This window comes from Diadema setosum, chromosome 4 (genome assembly GCF_964275005.1).
Source record: "Diadema setosum chromosome 4, eeDiaSeto1, whole genome shotgun sequence".
NCBI lineage: Eukaryota > Metazoa > Echinodermata > Echinoidea > Diadematoida > Diadematidae > Diadema > Diadema setosum.
This window is the reverse complement of record NC_092688.1, coordinates 33,519,985-33,544,383: the sequence shown is the minus strand read 5'-3', so window position 1 is coordinate 33,544,383 and position 24,399 is coordinate 33,519,985. Positions and strand designations below refer to the sequence as shown.

Sequence of the window (24,399 nt, the reverse complement as noted above, 5' to 3'; positions counted from 1 at the left end):
GAGAGAGCTCTAATTTGACACTTGATCCTCACTCCACGCCCATGGCTATCCTTCTGAAGAAATGTCATGAAAATACTGAGAGGGCCGACAGTGTGCGGTTGCTACATTTTAAATACCGACACAAGTGAGAGATTTGGTTTCAAGCTGTTCCATGACACACCTCCGCCGAAATATAAACTCGCACTCAAGTACGTGTGAGCAGCTGCAATATGACCTATGCATGCCTACACACATCCATGGCACCATCCATATAGAGTTTAGCATCGGTCCTACAAATGCAAATCCTCAGTAGCCAAACGGCAATTTCTTGATTTCTTTTTTAAATTGACAACGACGATCTGTGTATAGTATTGAATTTTCAGGCAATATCTTGTGATACAGTGCATCTCAGGTTCATTATGATTTTATCATTCTCTATTCAAACAATACTATTTTCTTTTTCTCCTAATCAGAGCTGAAATGATATGATCAGACTACCAATACATCAACTTTTGAGGAAATTCTCTGCAGAAATTAACATCACGTCATCATTACAGTGGTAAATCTGAATTTCAAAACAAATCTTGTACTGCTGAAATATCAGATGGAAAAGGTTAAATGAATTTGAGCTGCATAAAATCAGAAAGAAATTCATTAAACATTGCCAATTTGAGAGAGAATATAGAAATTTTAAACCTCTAATGCATTGCCAAGATGAGAATAATTTATGAATACAGCAGTAAAAGAGGCTTTTAAAAATTCTGCAGCCAAAACACTACTAAAATATGAGCAAAATGGTTCTAATGAAAACAGTTTTTATTCTATGTTATGAAATATGATTCTTATTGAAGATTTGAGGATTTCTATGAAATGAAATTAATTGCAGTACCACATCACAAATCTGTATGTGAAGGACTCAAACAGCTAAGTAGATGTACACAGGCAGGCAAAATGGAATACACAAGGAGAAAAATTGTCGGGCTTAGAATTTTGTACAGTTTACTCTATCAGTCCATACGAAGCACATCATATAGTGGCAGTTTGCAAAGAAATGCCCATACCACCATGTACACTGCACATACAGCCAGGTACACATTTACACAGTGACTGTGTCTAACAGGGAGGCATACACGGGGAAAAAAAAATCTCCATGATGATACTCTGATGTTATAGACATGATGCATGATTACGGTTGGCAAGCCAGCAACTGGGTAATTGTATCAGTGAAAATAGGGCAATGCAATAAAAGTCAGTCCCACTCACCAATCCAGTGAAAGATTGGTGCAATGGACTGTTTACATCTACTTTTTTTGTAAAAGGAAAAGAAAACGACAAGAAAACAATCTGAGCTTGAAAAGAATTCCCTAAATTCGGCATTAGATCCCGAAGCTTGTCTCAGCGTTGAATCCTCAACTCAAATCCTCTCTTATTCCATGCAATCACATGCTATCGCATGCACTGTATTCTCTGTTTGAGGAGCATTTAGCTGAATATTTTGACTTGTGCCAGCTTTAGACCTTTGCCATAAACATATATTCCCAAAGCCCCTGTACCTTAGACTCTGCCTCCAGGATTTTGCTTTGCAATTGCTTTTAAAAAAATGCGTGAAATTTGCTTCTCTGTAAATAGGACAGCTTATATGAGCTGCAGCAGGAACCAGTGCCTGCCTGGGAAACTGTAGGGGCTATTTAAATCTCTCGCAGCCTTGTTTTTAGGCTAATTAATTGACCCAGTTCTGCTAAAGCTAATCCTAAACTGAAGGACATAAGCGGAGAGCAGTGGAACACATAGCGGTGGGATGGGTCATTCCATGTTAAACTTGTGGCCGCCGACTAGGGGGTGCAGTCGTACGCAAATCTGCCGCTCTGAAAGACTTCTGGTAACCCCGGGATCCGATTTGCGGGTGATTTGCCGCTGACTCCCGCATTCCCATTCGCAGCGTCAAACTGAATGCTGTGTTTATTAGATGAGACGTCTCGTTTATCAGAGGTTAGCCGAGCACACAGGGTTGTTCTCTAGCCATACATGACCAGTGTGAAAGAGAGATGCTACTTTAAGTTGAGCCATCTTAGGGTAAACAGATGAGGAGAGATCAAAATATTCCAATACCTTCATCATAAAGTTGTAGTGTATAAATGCAAAGTAGTTATGAGTGTGTGTGTGTGTGTGTGTGTGTGTGAGCTTCGTCAATGCCAATCATGTTCCTCAATAAGTCACCATATTGAAATTTAGAGGTTTCTTTGTGTGTATGAGTATTTTTCTTTAAATCTTATCATATTCATCAGCAATTCAACAAGTTGAAAGTTGTTTGTTTGTGTGTGTGTGTGTGTGTGTGTAAGTGTGGGTGTGTATGTGTGTTATCGCTTTCCTTGAACGCCAAGTATATTCCTCAAAAGTCAATACTTTGAAACATTTTAAAGTACGCAAAGGGAACAGAAAATCTTACATGATTCTTGAATGTGCAGGAGTTTGGGAAGTGAAAGCAAAGTTGAAAACAAACAATTTTGTCCTAACTTTTTAACCCTCCCATAAGACAAAGGAGAAAAAAAATTGACATACATTTTCCTTCTACATTTAAGTGTGATGACAGTCTATATGTAATGTTAGGAGCCTTTGTAATGCAAACCACATTTTGTGGTGAGATCATCATAACAGTGTAGCAGTAGCAGTAAACAAGGAAACCCAGTATAAAGACTGCTGGTAAATGTTTGTACCACCTTAACTATGGAATGAATATTTCTTGCATTTTATGGGGTACATCTCCTTCATCTTTTCGAAAGCCCTACTCATATATTTCATTGATGCAGACATGTAATAAAAATCACACTGCAACAGGCTCAGTCCCCCCCCCCCCCATCTGATTTTGTGTGTACAGGCACAAAGACCCAGGCAAGAATACATTCACATCTTCTGTAGATCGCTGTCTGTCCAGTGGCAGATTTATGGGGGGAGGGGTAGGGGATTTAACCCCTTGGGCTACTTGTTTTGTTTCCTTTGTTTTAGGGTGTTGGGACGAACACGCCCCCCCCCCCCAGCATTTTTTGTTTCTTTTTTTGCTTGTTAGTGAAGAAATGGCAGAATAAAATGTAGAGAACTTTTTTTTTTACTTTTTTTAATTTTTGGCTTGTCAGTTAATTTTGTAAGAGAAGTGGCACCAAAAATTGTGAAGACCTTGTTTTTTCGCTTGTCATGACCTAAACTTAACCCCCCTCTCCATTCCAAAGAGCTATATCCACCCCTGCCTCTGCTTCAATCAGTCTTGCAGTCATCAATATACGTGTTCTTGACGTGAATTTGCATTAAAAATTTACAGACCATTCATACAGACCATTTGTACCTACCACAAAACACTTCAGAGAAATAATGTTGAATGGATAAGATGCAAGATGTTTGGGGGTATGAATAAAAGAAGCTTGGTGTTGAGTAAAACTCCATGATGAGTGTAAGCGTGCATGTGAGAATACGATGATTCATCATGAAGTAATACACTGATAATGGGTAGTGATGAGACCATGTTAATGTACTTGTACAATATTGTGTTCAAGTACTATAAGTAACCAGCTGGGTGAATGATTTGCGAGAATTGAGGAGAAATAGATAGCTTGCCTCCTTTTTTTTTTTTCTCTCTCTCTCTCTCTTTCTGTGATAAACCTGTTGAAGATGAGTTCTGAGAACACTTAGATGGGTGTCTATGACAAATGTGTGTTATAGCAAAATCAGTCCGTCCTCAACGGGTTAAGACATATGACAAGACAAGACTGCAGATTTTAATGAGATGACCTGTTATGAAACAACAGTAACATGCATATGTACCAGTGTGGGACAACTACAGCAAAGAGAGAAAAAAAAAAGTGAAAACGATTTCTTTGTTTTATCTATTTGTTCCTTTCGTTCTGATAAATGTGAACAAAAAGTCTGCCACACATCACAGCTGGCTTAAACTTCCATACCAAGCAAGAATCCATAGTAACAAGGAGAAAGATAAGGGTAATCCATAGCATGACGAAGAAGAGGAGACAGCGATTCCGCGTTTTTAATCTATTGCGCTAGATTCGCATGTGCGCAGACCATATGCAACAGATCGCTGGCTGATTACATCGTCAGGGCCAGAGGGGGAAACACCCACAGTATATCAAGGAAGGATTGAGGAAGTGGGGGTAGTAGGGGGCAGAGATGATACTGCCAGTCCTCCATTTCATTGTGTGGGGGGGGGACCTCTTTGCTGTCTGGAGTCTCGTATGAGCAGGGGGGACAGGAAGGGGGCAGGGGACGGGAAGGGCAACGGGAAGAGGGAAGGGGTAGGAGTGGGGGAAGGGGCAGGAAGGGGGGAGGGGAGGGGAAGGGGAAAGGGGAAGGGAAGGGGGAAGGGGAAGTGAAGGGGGAAGGGAAGAAGGGGGAAGGGGGAGGGAGAGGTGGAAGGGGAGGGGGCGGGGAAGGGAAGAAGAGGAAGGGGAAGGTGGAGGGAAATGGTGGAAGGGGGAGGGGAAGGAGGATGGGGAGGGGAAGGGGAAAGGGGGAGGGTAGGATGAAATGTCAAAGCCCAGAATTTAATTCCATAAATGGAATCAGCTGCCATGGCACAAGCTGGCTGGAGACTGGTGTTAAGTGGCTTAGGAGAGGAGTGGAGTGGTGCCTTCCAATCCTCTCGTTCTTCAGCCTCATAATTCTGGCTGCATCTCGCATGGAGTGGACGAAGAGAGGGATGTTGAGATTGAGGCGCACATTGCATGAGGAGAAAGCACATTTGGATCCATACAAAGATGAAGATGAAATGAGATAAGAGAAAAATAGGAAATGGAGAGAAGGATAGAAAAGTGAAAGAAGGAGTGATATCCATAATCAAAGAGATAGTAAATAGAGTACAATAGGAAATGAACTGGGCAAGATGAAAATATGGTTTGAAAGACAGAAAAGAGATTCAACTGAGCTAATTCAGAAAAGAAAGAAGCAAATGAGAACAGTGAAATGGAATTAGGAGGATGAACTTACAAAGGGAAGGGCAGAAGGGAAGAGTAGGCACAGAGAAAATAAGAAAATGAACACAACGCCTAAGAGACAGAGAGAAACCTACGGGAGAAAGACAAAAAAAAAATGGATGTAATAAAGATGTGAACACAATGAAATATCATATACTGGTAGAGTCAAAACAAAGACAATGCAAATGCAGAAAGTAAAAGCAAAAGAGAAAGAAAAGACATTGTAGAAGACAATAGACTCAATGAGATGAAAAAATTAACATGGAAAGAAAAAAGAAGGAAAAAAGAAATACATGGAAAGAAAAGAAAGAGGCATAAAGACAAAGAGGGAAAAATGACTCATTGTGATGATGCTGATATCATCAATTACTTGGGCTCTGATGAGAGACTGGAATCCTACACAAACATCCAAATATGTAATGCCTGTCCTCACTATGAGGTAGGATGAAATAGAGGAATTCTTCTTTTTAATCAGATGTGTACATTTCATCACGAGATTAATCAAAACTTACAATAAACACAATTGGGTCTGCAATGTAAGCAACTGGGTACAAGGCCCAAGGAAATATTGGGTATTAGGGATGACAATGATCACTCAACTGATGAGTTGTAAACCTTTGTATTGAAATCCAAACCAATTAAATGAGAGGTCAGGAAAATAAAGAAGTATGAGTATGGCACAAATGAAATAAAATGCATAGCCATTCACATGGTATTTGGCTATAACTCAATGAAAAGAATGTAAGACTTAAAGGGGTAGTATAGTATTGGTTGAGAAGGAGATTGAGCTTTTAACGTTTTGTGAGATATTTAGAAACCGCTTTATGAAATGTTAAAGAGCATACTATTCTAGGGGGAATTGAAAGTTTATTTGATGAAAATCGGTTTTGAAATGGTTGAGATAATCCAAAAACAAGGTAAAACAAAGAGATCCTAATAAAAGTTGAGACCTGTCACATTTTATTAGGATTGCTTTTTAGTATCTCAGCCATTCCAAGACCAATTTTCTTCAAATAAACTGTGAATTCCTCTAGTAAGAATTACATGTTCTTTTATATTTCATGTGAGGTTTCCCATTATTTCACAAACTTACACACACACACACACACACACACACACACACACACACACAAAGCTGGAAACCTGCAGCCACATCAAACCAAAACTGTACCATCCCTTTAAAGACTTTAAAACGTATCTGACCTATTTTTTTTCCAAAGAAAAAGCATAAGGAGTCATGTCCCAAACATTCTTATGAAAGCAGAGCCTCTGCATTGACCGTACACTCGAATTTCACTTAGAGATACAAGATATTCCAGATTATCAGAGTTTGAGTATTCTCTCTAACATCCGGCTTTGAGACAAATTTGTGGGGAAAAGTCGGAAAATCCTCACAAATCTGGACTCTAGGAGGAATGACACACGATTGTGAAATTGCCAGCGCATCCCTCCATCCTGAACTGTAAGGGGAATGGAGGGAAGTGGGGTGGGGTGGGAGAGGGGGAGGGATGGGAGCGCAGACGGATTGACGGATCGAGCGGAGGGGGCATGTTTGTTTGGAACGTTTGAGGATTGCTTTCAGTCTAAATAATCCCCCGCAAGAGATTGGGACCTGTAGACTGAAATGTATGCCAGAAGATTTTGGGGGGACTTCGGAAGAGACTCTCTCTTTGCTCATACCTTCACAGAAAAAAAAAAGAGAAAGAAGAGGACGGCATAAAAAAAAAGGAAAGGGAACCCTCTCTTCATCATTTTTGTTTCCTTGTTGCAAATATTGACTTACAAGTCAATGACATGTAGCAAGTGTGCAAGTGCTATGGGAGCTACAAATGTGTAGGTATATCCCATGCCTCTTTCCTTACCCCCCAAAAAGGATTTGTTCTTCCCTAAAGGTGCAGAGAGCAAGGTAGAGTGAGAAGGAGCAGAGATGAAAGATTGAGAGAGTGAAAGACTGGATGGACAATTGGAAAAGAATGGGAGCTAAGAATCACTGTGGTGCACATTTGACTTTGATGATTGGTTCTATATGTGCAGAAGAAGGGAACACATACATGCAACAAAAGGTTATGTGTGTGTGTGAGAGAGAGAGAGAGAGAAAATATGACAGTATTACTAACTAGAGATGAATAAACTGTGAGACATTTTGATAACAATGGGAGGGAAATGTGGGTAGGTTGATTGTCTGTATAAAATAAAGATGGATACAAAGACAGTGACATATGATATAGAGCATTAAGTGTTGTATAAATGAAGACCTGGCTCAGCACACCTAACTTTGGGTAAAAACAGAATGCACACAGAAATATCCATTTCTACTTTGCTTCAGAACTCTTCTGGTTTTTAGGCAGTAATGCACGCCATGAGACTATGAGTTTATTCATGGACTGCATATTCTCTAAAATAGTGACCTACTTCTCCCCTACCTTATCCCCCCCCCCCCCCCCCCATTACCATATTTCTTTCAAATCTGGATTTTGTGACCAAATCACATCCTTGGTAAAGAAAATATGCCGGTTGAAGAATGAGTGGATTTGAAGTGGCATGTGCTGTTGTTTTGTGCAGCAAGAATTGCAAAGTGTTACAATCTCTCAAAACACTGACAAATCCAATCCAGAGTGCGTTTCAGGACAGGAAAGAGGGGTTATTCTGGCTGAGTCTCGGCTTTCCGCAGGAGATAAAGAGCGCAGACGCTTCCTCGTGGAAAGTCAGGATTTATTCAGCATTTATTGCTGGGCTCTGAAAAGTGCCGAGAACATTGGAGAGCGTCGATCGCTCAGCAAGCACCCGATGAGCGGGGGCCACAAGTATTAAGGATGCAGCTGCAATTAGAGCTAGGCTTTTTGTCCTCGCTGAGATGTCGTACGAGGGCCGCTTTCATAACAATGTTGGGCTCTGCTCGCATCGGGCATTACTGCAACATCAGACAGCATAGTGTCACACCACTCAAAAAAAAAAAATAAAGATAAAAAGAACAAATACAGCAACACCTTACAATGTACGTCTCCTTCCATGTAGGATGCACCTTTAGCCGAGGGTAAGAGCAAAGTTTGGGGAGTGCAGAGACACTGCCAAAAGAAACATGAGGCAGGGGAAAACTCTCCTGTGACGCTGAGTCTGCTAACTTGGAGCAATGGAAGAAAGCTGTGAGGTTGAGGAGGGACTGAAGTGTTGACGGATGAAGCATTAACCTTCACAGGGCCACCACCTCACAAATGCCGCAGTCACACTGGCAAAAGCTCGCGAGGTTAAAGATTGTGAAGTCTTTGCGATCTTTGGTCGCCCGCCCACACTGACAGCCAATCTTCTCGATCTTTATAAGTTCTTGAAGTTTGGGTCACTAGTGCGCATGCCCAAGAGAAAAGGAGTACACCATCTGACAGCTAATGATAGTGACATAAAAATGCACACAGGTGCATCCCATTGAGGCACCACCCGAAAACCACTGATGGATGCCACAAACGGGTGGTGGACTGGTCAAGTGATAAACTTCACATTGCTTCAGTTGCGAGGGTTCAAATATTCCTAGCTTGAGTGGAAAGTTTTGCAAGAAGTTTCACGAGAAGTTTCATGGGAAGTTCGTGGTCACACTGCAAAAAATTCACACTCTAAACCCATTGAGGATGGGCTGATTTTGCTACGACATTCATTTCCCATAGACACCTGACCGAGTACACTCGGGACTCGTCCTCAATGGGTTAAAGATCACAATCTTAAAATTCTCAATCTTTTGCTAGTGTGACAGAAGAGAATTGATGTTGAATACATACGGGAGTATCAGGCCTCGAATTTCGCCAGTTTTAGGGACAGGCAATTTTTTTGTTTTAGGGGCACTCTCTCTCAAAATTTTGAAGGGCAGCAAGGAAAAGTTGCAGTAAGCATGGTAATTTTGAGAGAGGCATTGCGGCAAGTAGATAGGGCATTGCGGCAAATTGCCTTTTGCCTCCTGGATAATTCGAGGCCTGGAGTATGGACGGCAATGACAGAGTTAAGGAGATGGAGGAATCAGAGGAGGATGTGGAAGAGAAGGAGAAGATACGAGCGTAGCAGAGGACATCATTCTCCCATCACGGCTCTTTCACCCGTCTGGTAGACATGACCACATGTTGCTACCACTGTGAGTCCATCTCCCGCTCAAAATTCAATCACATGCTCCACTTCGCTTCTACTCGGCTGACCTACCCCAGAGGGGGCCTTCATGTCGACAAGAGGGGGTGGGGGTGAGGGTAAGATTCTCGCTCCCCTGGCTGGCTAGAGCCATCATCGCAGTAAACCTATACTGCTTGCTTTATTTGTTGTCCACAAGGCGGGTAATTGCTCCAGATTAGATACACTACACAGCTCCGGCGAGTTCCACACCGAAGAACAGCTCATGGGACTGAATGCAGTGCACATCGTGCGCATCAATTCTCCAAAGTATCGATCATATGTTTTGGATAGATGTCTCAAGTCTTTTTTGCCCTCGTCTTCTCTTGAATATACAGTATGGAGTTGCAATTGCCAAAACTTTTGAACATATGACGTATACCTGCACATCCCATTATGATATGAAGACTTTGTACACTCATCCCCTGAAAGTATCTGCATTTATACAATTTATATACAACATTGCTTATTTTTCTTTCCTGCAAAGATGTTTAAAATACTATAAATATGTAAAAATGTACCTTACATTGTTGTCAAGGATTTAATAGCACTTTGTACATAAAAATGACCACACATATTTTTTTTTGGCCTTTACATCAAAGATGAATTACTGTGTGCAGAATGCTTCTATGAGGGAGCTAATGATGAGGTAGTGCAGCCAATCCCTAAGCTTCATATCATCAACATGATGCAATGCCCAGAGCTAGATACAACTAGTAAATTAGTGAAAAATAGACGGTCATACAAAATCCAAGGGACTGGGAAACCAGTTTAAGCATATACTGAGAGAAAATCTACATTGTAAGCACCTAAGGAGAACAAAAAAAAAAAAAATGAGTCTTTACTGAGAGCAGATATTGTGAAATATTCAGGTAAAATTTGTATCGTGACTTGCAAATCATACAAACAAACGCATTACTGATGATTAATGATGGATGAATGATGGATCAAAATGTCATAGGAGCTGATTGAGCAGGACATGTTAAGATGGATGGGATGTTCGACGTCATGCAAATACACACACACACACACACACACACACGGACACACATGCAAGGGTGTATACGACTTGAAAGAAGAAGTCACGAAGCAGCTGCATTTAGCACTGGCAATAATTCAGGCCTAATGTCAACCACAAGGCACCACAGAACAGACCAACATGGTGTCTTACAGTTTTGTTTTATTCTATTTTTTGCTTCTCTCATTCACTTTGTCCCTAGGCTGAGATTAGGCAGAGTACGAGTGCTCAGCGCGTAGCATGGACAGACTCGTCGAGACATGGGAATAACTGTCAGACATGGCTACAGGCAATGAAGCTTGTACATGACTGAATCTTCTCTCTCTCTATCTCTTTCTTTCTTCCCCCCCCCCCTATTTTTCTCTCTTTCCTTTTCTCCCTCTCTGCAGTTAGCTGTCATTTCCCTTTGATCACATCATCAATCGATGGATCTTTCCCTCACGTGTTTTGTCAGCAGTCGGGACGGGACAAAAGTTTGGGGGCTACGTTTCCGGCTCGTGCGCTCGTCGTGTCGCCTCAGGGGGGTCTTGAGAAGTTCTATTGTTCGGTGCGGGATGCACTTTCTGGTCATTCTTCTTTTTTTGCATTTTTTTTTCTTCTCTTCTTTTCTTTCAAAAGTTTTGCTCCTTTGGCAGGAGGGAAGCCAAAATCGAATTGACCGACATCCTGGCGATGTTTGGGCGTGTGGTGGAGCGAGAAATCTTTCGGTGTTCTCTCCCGACGAGATGGGATTGGAAAGGGCCATCTCGTAGAGAGGAACAAGTTGTGGGAAATGGACCAAACGTCCATTGTGCAATCTCCTTTGTGAGAGAGAGAGGAAAAAAAAGTTCCCATTTCATTGGGCTTTCAAATATGATTGCCGTTTGTTTTCAAATGAGTCACTGCAATGTGGTGAATTCCTTGGATATGCACAAATCAAATTATCCCCCCGCAATGTAAAAGCACTCCTGACGCTGAATGACTTTGCTCTTCCAAGGGACAGGAGGGATCTCTGCTGGCGGGGAAAAAAAAAAAAGAATTCTTGAGAGTTGAAAGAAGGGGAAAATGTTCTTCTTGCTGATCTTTTTTTATTCAGTTTCTCTCTTGGACAGAATGAATTACTACCTTTGATCTAAAAGAGCGGAAAGTAAATAGTCCTGTATTTGATATATTGTCCAGTAGTACATTTTGTACCCATAATTGTCCAACTGCTGTTTTGAAAAGCTGCATCTTAGATGATGCGGTGAGAAAGCCCTTGCACCATGTTATTGTTGATGGAGAAACTTGTGGTGTGGAAGGGGGGTTGGAGAATGGACCCATAATTGAGTATGGGGACACTTGTGCATGGCTGCGCCTGTGCGGGCTTTAATGGTCCGACATCAAATCTCGACAACTTCGGCAGCATGAGAGTTCTGTTTATCAGACGTAATATGAAGAGGGGCACGATAGGGTGGGGGCATCGTACGGAGCAATGCGCAAAGGAGGGAACTGGAGCAGGGGGAAATTGTGATATTATGGCAAGGAAATGTGATCGAACTTGGCAGCTATCATTCCAGGGTCCATTTGGTCCCATTTTGAAGTCTTTCCCTCCTTTTTTTCTCTCTTCTTGCTGATGAAAACAAGGGCAGCTGCAGCTCACTTTCCTCCATTTCATTTGAGAAGATGCAATCAAGCAGGAGACTTTCAGACTTTAGTGAAATGACGGTTGCAGCACGCTTCGCATTACCTACGCTGCATTTCCGTGAAAAAACAACAACACAACTTTGTAAAAAGGGTTGGGAACCTTGAAAAATCCACGAAATCGAAGCAGAGAATCAATAACGACCAGATAAACTTCGCACCTCTTTTTTTTCCCTCCCCAGTTCCATTTAGCAGTGTAAAAGATGGTATAGAGTAGATGTAAACACCTCTTACAGCTACAATGTAATGCACACTGCCTCAAGCACATATAAACACCTCAAAATGGGTGGGAACAAGATGAAGAAGACCTCCTCAGAGTTTCACTGACAGCACTGGCTGTGTAATGTGTAATTGAAAGTTTTGTGTCACAAAATTACGTCTACAACATAGATATCATAATTACTCCTAAAATCAGCTGCAAATGTTTCACTTGGGCTGTCTAAACCTTTGATACTTAAACATACAATCACGCAGATTTTTTTTTTCTTGGCACTCGATTTATTCTTCTGGAAACTGCACAAACCATTGGCATACTAAATGTGCCTTCATACAAAGTTTACTTAAAGTTTTCAGTGGTCCACAAATTTCCACACCAAATATGTACCTACACTTGCAAGTGAGCAAATATAGTCAGAATTTCAACTGCAATATCAAGGAACTTGGCACAGAATCGACATATTCTTCAACAAACTTTCCAGAAATTCTATCATGTTGCAAAGATCTAAAAGTCTTGTTTGGCAACAGGAAACGAGTTATTCCTTGCCAATTGATTCCACCCCAGGGAATGTCAAACTTCTCCAGTTTCAATCAATGGAGGTACAATGCGGAAATGTTGTGGGGAAAATCTTTTGTGTAGCACACTCCACTTTAAAAGTCAAGCTCATTAGGAAATGCAAGGGAAAAGTTGTAGGACGTTATCGCTCCTGTTTCCTTTCCCTAGTGGATAGTAGCCCACTTTGTAAACTCCTGCACCCACTCAGTCTATTTCATAATTGTTTGTTAGCCTCTCCACACTGTAAAACACAATATTTTGGCTGCATGAAATTTTCAAAAATGGGAGCCGACGGCCTTATTCGCAGCATGTAATTTTCGCGAGTTGTCTCTAACATCCAATGCATATAGTGTAGACAAGATCTATAGCTTGCATCTTAATTTTGCAAAACTCGGCTCTCGCGAAATTCACGAAATCGAAATGCACGCGAACATTCCTCGTTTTACACTACCTCATTGAAAGAGTTAAAGGCAATGTTGTTGTTGGTTCTGTTTTATTTTGTTTTGTTTTGTTTTGTTTTGGAGAGGGGTAACCTTTGCCCCATTCTTTGCACCACTTCCTGTCAAAACCCCAATATACATAATCCCTCTGAATACCCATCTAAATATCTATCATTTCGGAACATACATGTACACAAACACTGTATTTTTAGGTACTATGTATATGTATGTATACAATACTATGTATGTATGTGTGTATGTGTGCATGTACATACATGTATGTACACTATATGATATGCATTCTACACTGTATGTATCTGTCTTTTATCTCTAGAAACATATCATGCATAATTTCATCTCTCTTGTCTGTCTGTCTGTCTGTCTTTCTGTTTCTCTCACAAGATATAAATATATCGGTGCACATATGTACAAGTATTCATGTATGTACACATGCATGTATGTATGAATGTATGTATGCATGTAGACATCAGGCATTAAACTCACAGATTGTAGACCTCGAGAAATGTAGTATATGAAAAAGTGAGGAGCAGAAAGAAAGGAAGAGCTTTCTGCAGAGAGGAGAAATTTGTCTTCCGAGTTTTTCTTCCAACAAGAGCTAGTACTCACTCCGATGTCACTGTTGAGTTTGATGACAGTCTCCCTCAGCCAGTCTCTCTCCGCGATTGTCGAGTGAAGGATCTGACGCTGTGACGAGAAATCGTCTCTCAGCTGGCGGCATTCTTCAAGCACCTAGAACATTGTATCAATAAAGCAGAGAGGGGGAGTTAGGGGGCTGAAACATACATTCATTCATTATTCATCTCGAGGGCCCCCCGTTTTGCGAAAGTCTACCAAGTTTATTCCCCTGTAACATCCTGACTCTGATGCGCTCCGTCGCAACCTTCTAAATGCCAGCTGCTATATCTGCGAATTCAGGTGAAAAAAAAAAGGGAGCTTTGCTTTGCGAGCAAAAAACATGCCGTAAGGAACCAAGATTTCTTTATCTTTCATTCCATCTTGGCTCACTGCATGTACAGAAATTCTTCTGTATCAGGAGTAACTATCTCTCAGTGATCAATTTATCTGCCTTCTTCTCCTAGCTTCTCATGACTTTGAGGTGACACCAATTTCAAACTTATTTGCTTCTATCCATAATGTATCTCATCTCTGTGGAAGAGCTATTAAACCAGATGCATCTATCAGAATTATGATCTCTAACTTTACAGTACAAAAGACTTGCATCCCCAACTTTAACATAATCATACCTTTTATTGGCATGTCAACACATTTTGTCCCTCTTTCATATTACTGTGTGAGAAGCAGAACTTGGTCACGGCACACCTTGCACTATATAATGTACCAAGGACATTATTTTTATTCTACCAATAGGCTAATTCTCTAGTATCATGAATCACATCATCGTCTTCATTGAAATCTTCTGCATCATCGTCTTCATCATCACTACAACTATCATCATCACCATCATCTTCATCACTGAAGTTTCCCTCCTCCTCCTCCTCATCATCATCCTCATCATTACCATCGTCATCATCGTCATCGACATCATCATCATCACTGTCATCGACATCATCATCATCATCATCACCATCATCACAATGAGCAGCAGTATCCCTATCACTCCCCTTCTGAAACTGATTGCTTGCGGTGGTGGTCCCTACTGCCTCCAACACCTTTCTGCCACTAAATCAACTACTACAACAATGAAATCAATGCGGTCTTCATCATCATCATCATCATCATCATCATCATCAACAACATCATCAGCTGCAGCAGCAGCAACAGCAGCAGCAACAACATCATCATCATCATCATCCTCGATTATGAGACCATTACTTCCTGACATCATTATCATCACCATCATCACTATCTAGCCCCTAAATGAAGATGCTCCCTTGTGGACACACCCACCTGATCGAGAAGAGAAAGTTTTCCGTGGAGCTCCCCTAGCTGCCTGGTAAGATGGGCGTTCTGGGTCACTGCATGCTGCAAGTCAACGGCCTGGCACACAAACAAAAGGAAAGAAAAAGAAAATGAGAAAATCAGACATTGAGTATCGAGAAACATATGGTGACTTGGGGGGTATAAGAATATTGATAAGAACCCCATCCCCCCCCCCCAAAAAAAAAAAAAAAAATGACAATTAAGAAAATGTATACAAAATGGCAACCCATATCAGAGTGCATTAGCAGGTAATTTTCTGGAAAGGAACGCCGTATAGGCCTACCACGAAAAAGTATGAAATGTAGGAACAAGTAAAACCGAAAAGAAAAGAACTGTCACTCATCCCATGCCTGATGATTTTATATTTATACTCGACACAATGCCAATAAATGCCTCATGAAAAAAAAACCACAAAAAACTAACATTTTGACAAGGATAAAATGTCTAGTTCTGAAACCACTGCAAAAAGAAATACCAGCATGATTTGGAAACATTATAATATTGTGAAATCCCCCCCCCCAAAAAAAAAAAAAAAAAAAAAAAAATCCTTGTGTTACAACACAGAAGTCATAATGATGGCACAAATTATTAGAATGCTTATCACATCATCCCCCCTTTCCAAGAAGTCAGTGAGTGCCACATGGCTAATGATGCCTGAATACACTAAAACACAGCTCAATAATCAGTGTTATTTCAGGCAGAAGACTCCCACAAACCAGCTCAGAGTCAAGTCTTGAATGATGGAAATAACAAAACAAGAATCGTGCTACAAATCTTTGCTCAAAAAACAACAACCTAAACAGAACAATGATTTTTCACATAGAAAAGAGAGGGGGAAAGGGGGAAACTCAAGAAAAAAGGCTCCTACAGATCCTTCAGTACCAAAATTTTATATCTAAGAAACAATTCCTTTAACACTCACAATAATCACAATGGAATATAATATAAAAAATATCATCTACTCTCAGACCTTTCCTTTTTTTCATGGCCCCTTCATCAAGTCATAAACAAAGAGGTATCAACATAAATGAGGCAATGTACATGTGTTATCAATGGTGTACTTGTAGGAATTAACACCTGTTGATACATGCACCCAATCTTTAGGCAAGTAAAAGATAAATGCATCAGTGTTTTAATACTCTCACCACCCTCAAGGGCTTAAGAAAGAAAAGAAAAAAAGAAAGAATATATCTACAACTACTGAAACCCACAGTTGGAGATATCTAGGTACAGCACAGCACAAACAAGAAAAAAAAAAATGCTGAGATGAATATCCTGATAAATATCTTACAGTTGTCTTCCTCCTTGTGGGCTAACATGACACTGAGTGAGCCATTTGTCAAATCAGATAAGATTGAATGCAGGAAGACTTTCTTAATGGAATATTGGCCGGTCATCCGAACGATGCTAAACAAGAAATTAGGGAGACGTTCTCTCAAAAGACCAACGCTGGAACAGACACTGATATTATGATGATAAGAAGAGGTTGATATGTGATCTGCAAAATTTTGCTCTTTGCCTAAAATGAAGTCCCAAAGGAGAATCTACTGAGATGAGACAGTTGTTTAAAAGATTGAAAGAAAATAGGTAAAGCAACTCAATATTTCACAATTTAGCAAACTCAAAAAATGTAAGAATTCAGGTCCGTATTGGGTGTCAGTGAATCTTGAAAGATTACTTTTATTGGACTCCCTAAATTACCTGTATCAGACCAAAGATGCAAATTGGATACATATGAAGAGTTTGTTTGCAAAAACCGATAAGTCCATTTTTGAAGATTTTGAAGTACGGTCTCTGTCATAAAGTACAAAATAATACCTTTCAAATGATATATTGGTTACTACATATAAAGGTATATTTTTGAAGTTATGGTCAAAAGAAGCACAAATTTTCTTAATATTCTCTTTATTTTTCTAGACCTTTAATGGCAAATATCTCCATTTGACAAATATGAACTTATCAGTTTTTGCAATCAAACTCTTCATATAATCACCCCCCCCCCCCCCGCCAATAATATTTATTCACTTCCATTCTGATGAAAAACAAGAATTCAATTTACTGTATCCGTGTGACATTAACAAAATTTAACAATGGTCACAATAAGCAAAAAATAATAGTTTCTTTAGATTGTGATATTTTGGTAAATTGGAAATGAAACTTAGAGAAGGCAATGGTTGAAACATGCATTTCATTTTCTTTTTTTTTTTTTGGTAACAAATGGATTTGATACAGTACAGCAAAATTACACACACACAAACACACACACAAAAAAAGAAATTGAAGTATGTCATATCTGACTCTAACCCCCCCCCCCAACTCTCCCACTTATCACCATTTGATTAATTTGGGCACACACACACACATGCACAAAGTTACTCGCACACGCACAGTGTATATTTGTCCATGTAAGGGAAGACAAAAGTTTTTTTTTTCCCCCTTGCTGGAAATGTCAGAACATAACAATCAAAGTATGTCCCAAGCAGAATCATCAAGAAAGTGCTTTTTTCTAGAACATCAGAAATTGGAGATATCTTATATGTCCAGTATGTACACCTGGGCAATGCTATGCCAGCATAAGTTGATGTTATATGTGACTAGGACAGCTTATTTACAGTGTCCGTGGGAGGCCATTTTAAAAATGGCTCATTGGCAATCATTCGATCTATTGCATATGAGATTCTCAAATTTCCACAAACTTTGCATGGCTACTATCACACACCCCACAGGTAACAGGTTACAAGCTTTAAACAGCCTCTAAACATTTGTCTAATTTAGTTCAAATTTTCACTAATGTGCTTCTGTTGGTTCCTGCTATAATTCAACCTAATTTTTCATTTTCTTTGTCTGTCTGGGGTAAATTTGTCTCCGATCGTTTCTGTGGTTTCTAAAGTTTCCTGTTACGTGAAATGCCAACTGCACGAAGACTGGGACTGAGTGTAACTTGATGTAAAACAAATGGAGAAACTCTAGAAGATTTAATGGGGAGGAGGAGGAGGAGGATGCGGGGGCGGAGGAGAAAACTTTGGGATTTCCTCGGCTGGGAAGAACAAATATGGCACATGAAACTATCGCTGAATGCTCTCAGCAACAGCAAAATAAAGAGTGAGCGGAAGAATAAACTCTGGTAACTTCAGAGATGAAATCATGTCATGACTTTTCATTTCGGAACATGTTGACTAGGCGCAGGCACACATCCCGGTTTATGACACATCAATTTAGGGGGAAAATGAAATTATGGCCAGACTCCCAAGATATTGCTGTAAGAGGAAAAATAAACTTCCTGCGAAGGCAACAAAGTTTGTGTGGCTACACAATGCCACATCACTCGTAAAAAAGTAGAAAAAAAAGAAAGAAAGAAAATGCATTTACAGAAATACCCTTTTCGCCCGCTCTCCTTTGTAAATGGACGAAAGACAAACGGCCCGAGCAAACGAAAACTGACAACCGGACTTTATGAGAAAAATGCTCGCTGGTCGGCGAAGCGTTAGTAGAGCGGCATCAGAAATTCATAACGCCGTATCATAAAGCCAATCGCAATGGGGCAAAAATCAATAAGAACCAGGCAGATTTTCCACTCAAATGCACACAAATATTTTCGCCCATCTCATCGCAGATGACAAGTTCATGTTTTTTCTGTCGTCACTCGCGCGAGACTGAAATTGGAAATTCAAACACACTGTATGCAGAAATCTCTCACTCTTGTCTACTTTCTCTTGTGAATATTCTTCTCTCTTTTCTGTTTCTATTTTAAATCATCTTCTTTTTTTTCTTTCTCTTTCACCGCATCTTTTCTGTTGTCTTTCTAACGATTGTCCTTTTCATTTGGTATATTGAATTTGTCTCTCACTTTAGTATCATTGCTATTCAGTTAAAAAACAAACCCAACAAGCTGTACTGTCTTTGCAGTTTCTGTTCATTCTGGTGAGCACATTACTTGATTTACATAATTTTGCCCCAAAATATTTCCTCGGTACTTATGATTCAATAATTCTAAAACAAAATCATCTGCCTTCACAAGAATGATCTTTCCCATTACCTTTGATTCACCACTCCATGGAGCTTTTGACCCTGTAGAGTCATTTTCCATCCTAAATTTGACTGTAAAGTGATTCAAAACTGATTCCTCTGCACATCGGTACAAGTTTGAACTGCCAAAAAAAGAAAAATAGAAAAAAAAAAAAAAACCCTGTTCTCTCATTCAGGGGACCCCATCTATTTGTGTCTTCGACATCAATTTTTACTCAAATCACAATGTTCAAGGGGGGTACTGATACAGATCATGTGTAAAATCTCCTCTATATCTCACGAGTACATGTAGTCGGTTGTTTTTGACAAATATTTTGCTGGCTCTTCACCAAACATCATTCAGCGTGTGAAGACTTACGGGTATATATTTCCTCCGTACTCATATATATATATTGTAAACAGTTTGTAGACAGAGTGTCTCAAAAATATAATTTGATTACCAATTCAACACATGGGCCTTCATGATGCTCTGTCCCAATTTGATGCCTAAATGCACGATACATGCTTGATTCAGTAAATACTTTTTTTTTCTCATCCCCTCTCTTCCTCTCTCTTCTTCACTATGCCCCTAAGATGTCCCAATCTGTCAAAATGCTGCTCAAAACCTCTCAACATAATTGCATCCATCCGAAACATTGCATCTTCACTTCCGTCGGTAACCAGTTCTGCATTGCATTTAGTACAGATCTACTCTACACTCACATTTGTCAGTCTCTGAAACCACATTACATGCACTTTAATTCATCCTTGCTTTCAAACTCTGTGCAATATCTCTTCATCCATGCATCCCCTCTATCTATCTATATATCTATCTACTTACCTATCTATATATCTAGCTACCTATCAATTTATCTATTCACTCTCTATCCATATAACTACCTACCTATCTATCAATCTAGCTAGCTAGCTAGCTACCTATCTACCTCTCTATCTATACCAACTGTACCTCCATGTACATCTATCTCCCTTTCATCGTTTGTTTCATTTGATGAATATATTTCAGCAGCCACAGGTAATGTGAAGAATGACAGAGAACTGTATAAATGTGCAAAATCCTTGTATTCCTCTTTCAGGTTACTATGAAGACAGTGGAAACAGCCACTTTCTATGGCTCTGGCTTTTTTTCCAAACTTATGCATGCATGGTGATATAGCGCCTCACACCAGACGGCAAAGTGCGACCACATGGACATCAGCCGGGAATTGGCAAATAGAAAAGATTGGCGACTGTGCATTTTCCATTGCCCACCTCTCCGAAATGAGTCGCACATCCCAGAAGGATCGGGTGTGAATCATGACCAGATCACGGGGATGTCACCCGAGTGACATGTTATTGAAATCTTTGGCAGATTCGAGGGGAAAAGAGTGAGAGTTCAAACTCGGTGCTCTCTTCTATAAAGAAATTGTGATTTAATCAAAATGTATGCTAGCCTTTTAAATGCAGAAGTGCAGTACTGAGGTGCATGTGTATGTCAGGACACGTAAAAAAAAAAAGTACCGTATATTTGAGTGGAAAAAAAAAACACACACACACAAAAATTGAGAGCAGACATTTGGTAAAAATTGTAGACAAGATTTCTGAGAAAACCTGAAGGTCATGCACACTGCAGGATTGCCAACCTCTGCATACACATTAAAACACATACTGATGGACAGGGGAAAATCATATTTTGATGGCAAAACCATAATCTGTTTCAAAATTTGAAGAAAAAAAATCACAAACACCAAGCACTCTGAACAAAATCTAAAAAAGAAAATCTAATTTAAAATATATTTTCTCATTTTCACGGAGAAGAAAAATCAACCCAAATACTGCAGAAAACATACTAGTTGTTGATTTGTACACTACCTCATCACACTGGAATCCTACTCCAGAACATCATCGCAAGAATCTCAGTCCAACGAACTACCTGCACCACGAGCGAAGGGCGGCAAATTTGACCGACTCTTGTTATCATGTGTGGCTGATATACGTGACTTGCATGGTGGCCCGTCTTCTTGCATGCCATCACAATATACATTAAAGGCCAAGTACAACTGTACTATGTGGCTTGATATTCAGCATGCAAATGTCTGCTACGGTACAACCAACCAATCAATCAATCAAACAAACAAAAACAAAAAGTATGAAAGCAGTAAATTAAATATGGCAAATTCCTTCAAATGGAATTAAAAGAAGATACAGAAAGACAGGAGAAAGTACAGGAAGTCATATGTCATCATGAAAATATTGTACAATGGCATCTTGTCTTTGTGAATTAAATTTCTAGTTTGGACAACAAGATCTCATAGAATAGCCCCTCCCTTTCTTTTGCCCCCCCCCCCCCCCCGCAACACTGCCTCTACAGAATGTCCATAAATGCACAACAATGTTCAACAAACTACCAACTTTACATGAGTAAAATCTGAACATTATGAACCCAGCCGTGACTACCTCACAATGTCATGGAATTTATCTCCATAGAGACTGCTGGAAGGTATGTGAGCACTGTTTCTGTCTGTTTTGTTTGTTTCTTGTTTGTCCCTGACATTCCAGGGGTGAGATGCAGCAACCAGCGAGAATTTTTCGCAGGGGGACAAGCTAGCCATTTTCCACTCTGCTAACTCCTGCCATCACGTCTTCGCTATATCCGTCAATGTCGTCAACACGCCAACTTGTTCAGCTGGCCGCCATCATTGCCAAATCGCATCGTGAATGCTCGAAGAGAGCTCGTGTGTGTGTGTGTGTGTGTGCACGGAGAGGAGCGGAAAGGGAAAAAAAAAGTCTGAAACTCAAAGAGAAGCAGGGTCCTGTAGTCCTGTAGTCCTCTTGAGAGCTACATTAACAACTACCCTGCATAGATTTAACTCTTCGCTGACTAGACAAGCTTGTTGCATAGCAGGCTCTGTGTATGCTGAGTGGCACAAAATTGCCAGGCTGGCAGCAAAGGAGTTAAAGTTGAACTTCTCACTATTGGTATGAAATCCTTCAATATACTTGTGCATTATACACTCTGAACACATATGTGGTGCATCGTCACGTTATCTGTATAATGTTGGAGATCATAAAAGGGAAAGCCGACTTTGGCAACATAACCTTTACAGTTTTTTAATTTTAAGGTGTTTTTTTTTTTCTTCAAATATCTTGATTGTAATGAAGTAGGACAAACTATATATTACTTTAAAACTTAGCATCTGGCAAATCCGTATCTGTCAAAAGTAAATAAATCATTTTCTGACATTTTATGGCTTTTGCGATGAGGCATCACATCTGACTAGATGAAATGCCTTCACTGCTGAACAACGTAGCCGAGCCGATAATTCAGCGTGTTTTTCTGTTTTGAAGCCGTGAGGGCAACGTTCAGTGATCACCATCGCTGCATTTATCCCTCATTCAGTCATAATAGGCGTTTTCACATCAGCCCGATGTCTCTAAATAGCGCGTTATTTTCTGACTTGGGAAATTTTCCCGATAGCGAAATAGCGCGCTATTTGATAGTGTGAACACAAATTACCGCGCTAATTGTATCGCTCTGATCGAGAAAATTTCTGGACTCCAGCTCGGGAAATTTCTGAAATAGCGGGATAGTAGCGCGCTATTTGATAATGTGAAAACGACTCGAGAATTAGCGCGATGAATCCCATTATGCCTAGCGTGTGTGACCCGATCGATCGAGGCAAACTGCACACAAGTCATGAGGAATTTTTGAGAGGACACACACATTACTGATGCTGTTTGCACATACTCAGCTGTCGAATTAGCTATTTTAAAATTTTTAACTATTCAGGCTACCCCCTCTTCGGGCTGATGTGAACAAGAAATGAAATAGCGCTCTAATTCGCAATCGCGGAAAATATTTGGAGCTTGGATTTTTATCGGGCTGATGTGAAAACGCCTAGTGATGCACTAGTGTTAAGCTTTCTTCACAACAATACACATACTAAGTACTGTGCAACAATTTCATATACACCGGCATGGTTAAAAGCATGAAACACACGGTGTGTGCATACGTACACACATACATGTATCATGTAAGGATACAACGATGATACATGTACATGTAAGCAATGCACACAAAGTTGGATTACCTGTCTATAACGGCCACCTGTCTATGACGGCCACTTTTTCCGTCTCCCTCGGGTGGCCGCTATAGACAGGTTTGACTGTATAGACTATCATAATGAGAGTGAATGATAATGATAATGATGATGATGATGATGATGATGATGATGATGATGATGATGATGATGATGATGATGATGAAGTGATGAAAATACAGACACATTCAACTATCACATCCATTAAACAATTAGCCCATAGTGCTTGTGAATATGAGACTAAAGAGATCGATAACACTATAGTAGTCATTACAATATGTCGTTTCACACACGCATACATTCACACACACAAGCTATATATCTCCTCAAACACCCATCTATACCGGGCCCCCATGTGGACATCCTAGCACTTGATTGATGGTGTCTGGCTTGACTACAAAAGCCAGACACCCCAACGTGTTGGGGCGAAGAGAGTGCGGAAGAGCGCAACTATGCTCGCGGCCAGTTCGTTTGAGGACCGGGGAGCGAGGATGATAATTATCACACCGGCAGGAGTGATCAATGAGAATGGTTATTGAAGAAGACAACAAGACATAGGAGTGGAAGGGTACAAAAGAGAAGGAAAAAAAAAAAGATATAGGTAAGGGTAACGACTGAAGGACGATAATGTAAATATAATCAGGTGCTGCAAAGAGGGGACCGTGTATGGCTGTGTCAAAAATAATGCTGCTTACAGTAATTTCTGTCCCTAAAGCAAATAACTTCAGGTACAGCACTTTGTGATTAAAATGCAGTGGGTATCCTATGTTTTTTTCTTTTGTTTGCTTTGAAGCATGTTGTATTCTTGAAACAAATTTCAAAATGTCTTAAGAAAATCACACACAAAAACAACCCCCCCCCCAAAAAAAAAAATAATAATGAAAATAACATTTGTTTGTTTGTTTGTTTGTTTGTTTGTTTGTTTGTTTGTTTGTTTGTTTGTTTGTTTTTGGGGGGATATGATTAGGGAAGATAAGGAGACAAATGCCTAGTAGCATACAGTGTATGATCATACACTATCTACTTGTCTGACTTCTGAGCATGTGCCACATAAAAAAAAACCCCACAAAAATAACAACACAAACAACAGCAACAACAACAAAGTTTGTTGAGGAGATCATTTAACAAAAGTAGCAGAACTATCCACTGCAGGCCATGGGAATGTAGAGGAAAGATGCATGCAGCCAGAGGCTTCACTGGGGTGCCAGGTTTGCCATAAGGGGGCAGAATTGTCCTCATAATGAAGATGGAGAAAGGGGGGGGGGGGCTGAGTCACGCCCTTTGAGGTAAGATGCGCACCCTGAGATCCACCCATAAATGAAACGTCTGTCTCCCTGGCCATGTGACT

General features: G+C 40.2%; 1 protein-coding gene across 1 annotated transcript in view; it reads right to left on the bottom strand.

The window, feature by feature from the left end:
- Window positions 1-24,399, bottom strand: part of LOC140227802 (RIMS-binding protein 2-like) — a 231,808-nt gene that overhangs the window by 56,134 nt on the left and 151,275 nt on the right. The window contains 2 exon segments of the mRNA XM_072308197.1: window positions 13,615-13,737; window positions 14,917-15,006. Of these exon segments, the coding sequence (XP_072164298.1) occupies window positions 13,615-13,737; window positions 14,917-15,006 (213 nt within the window).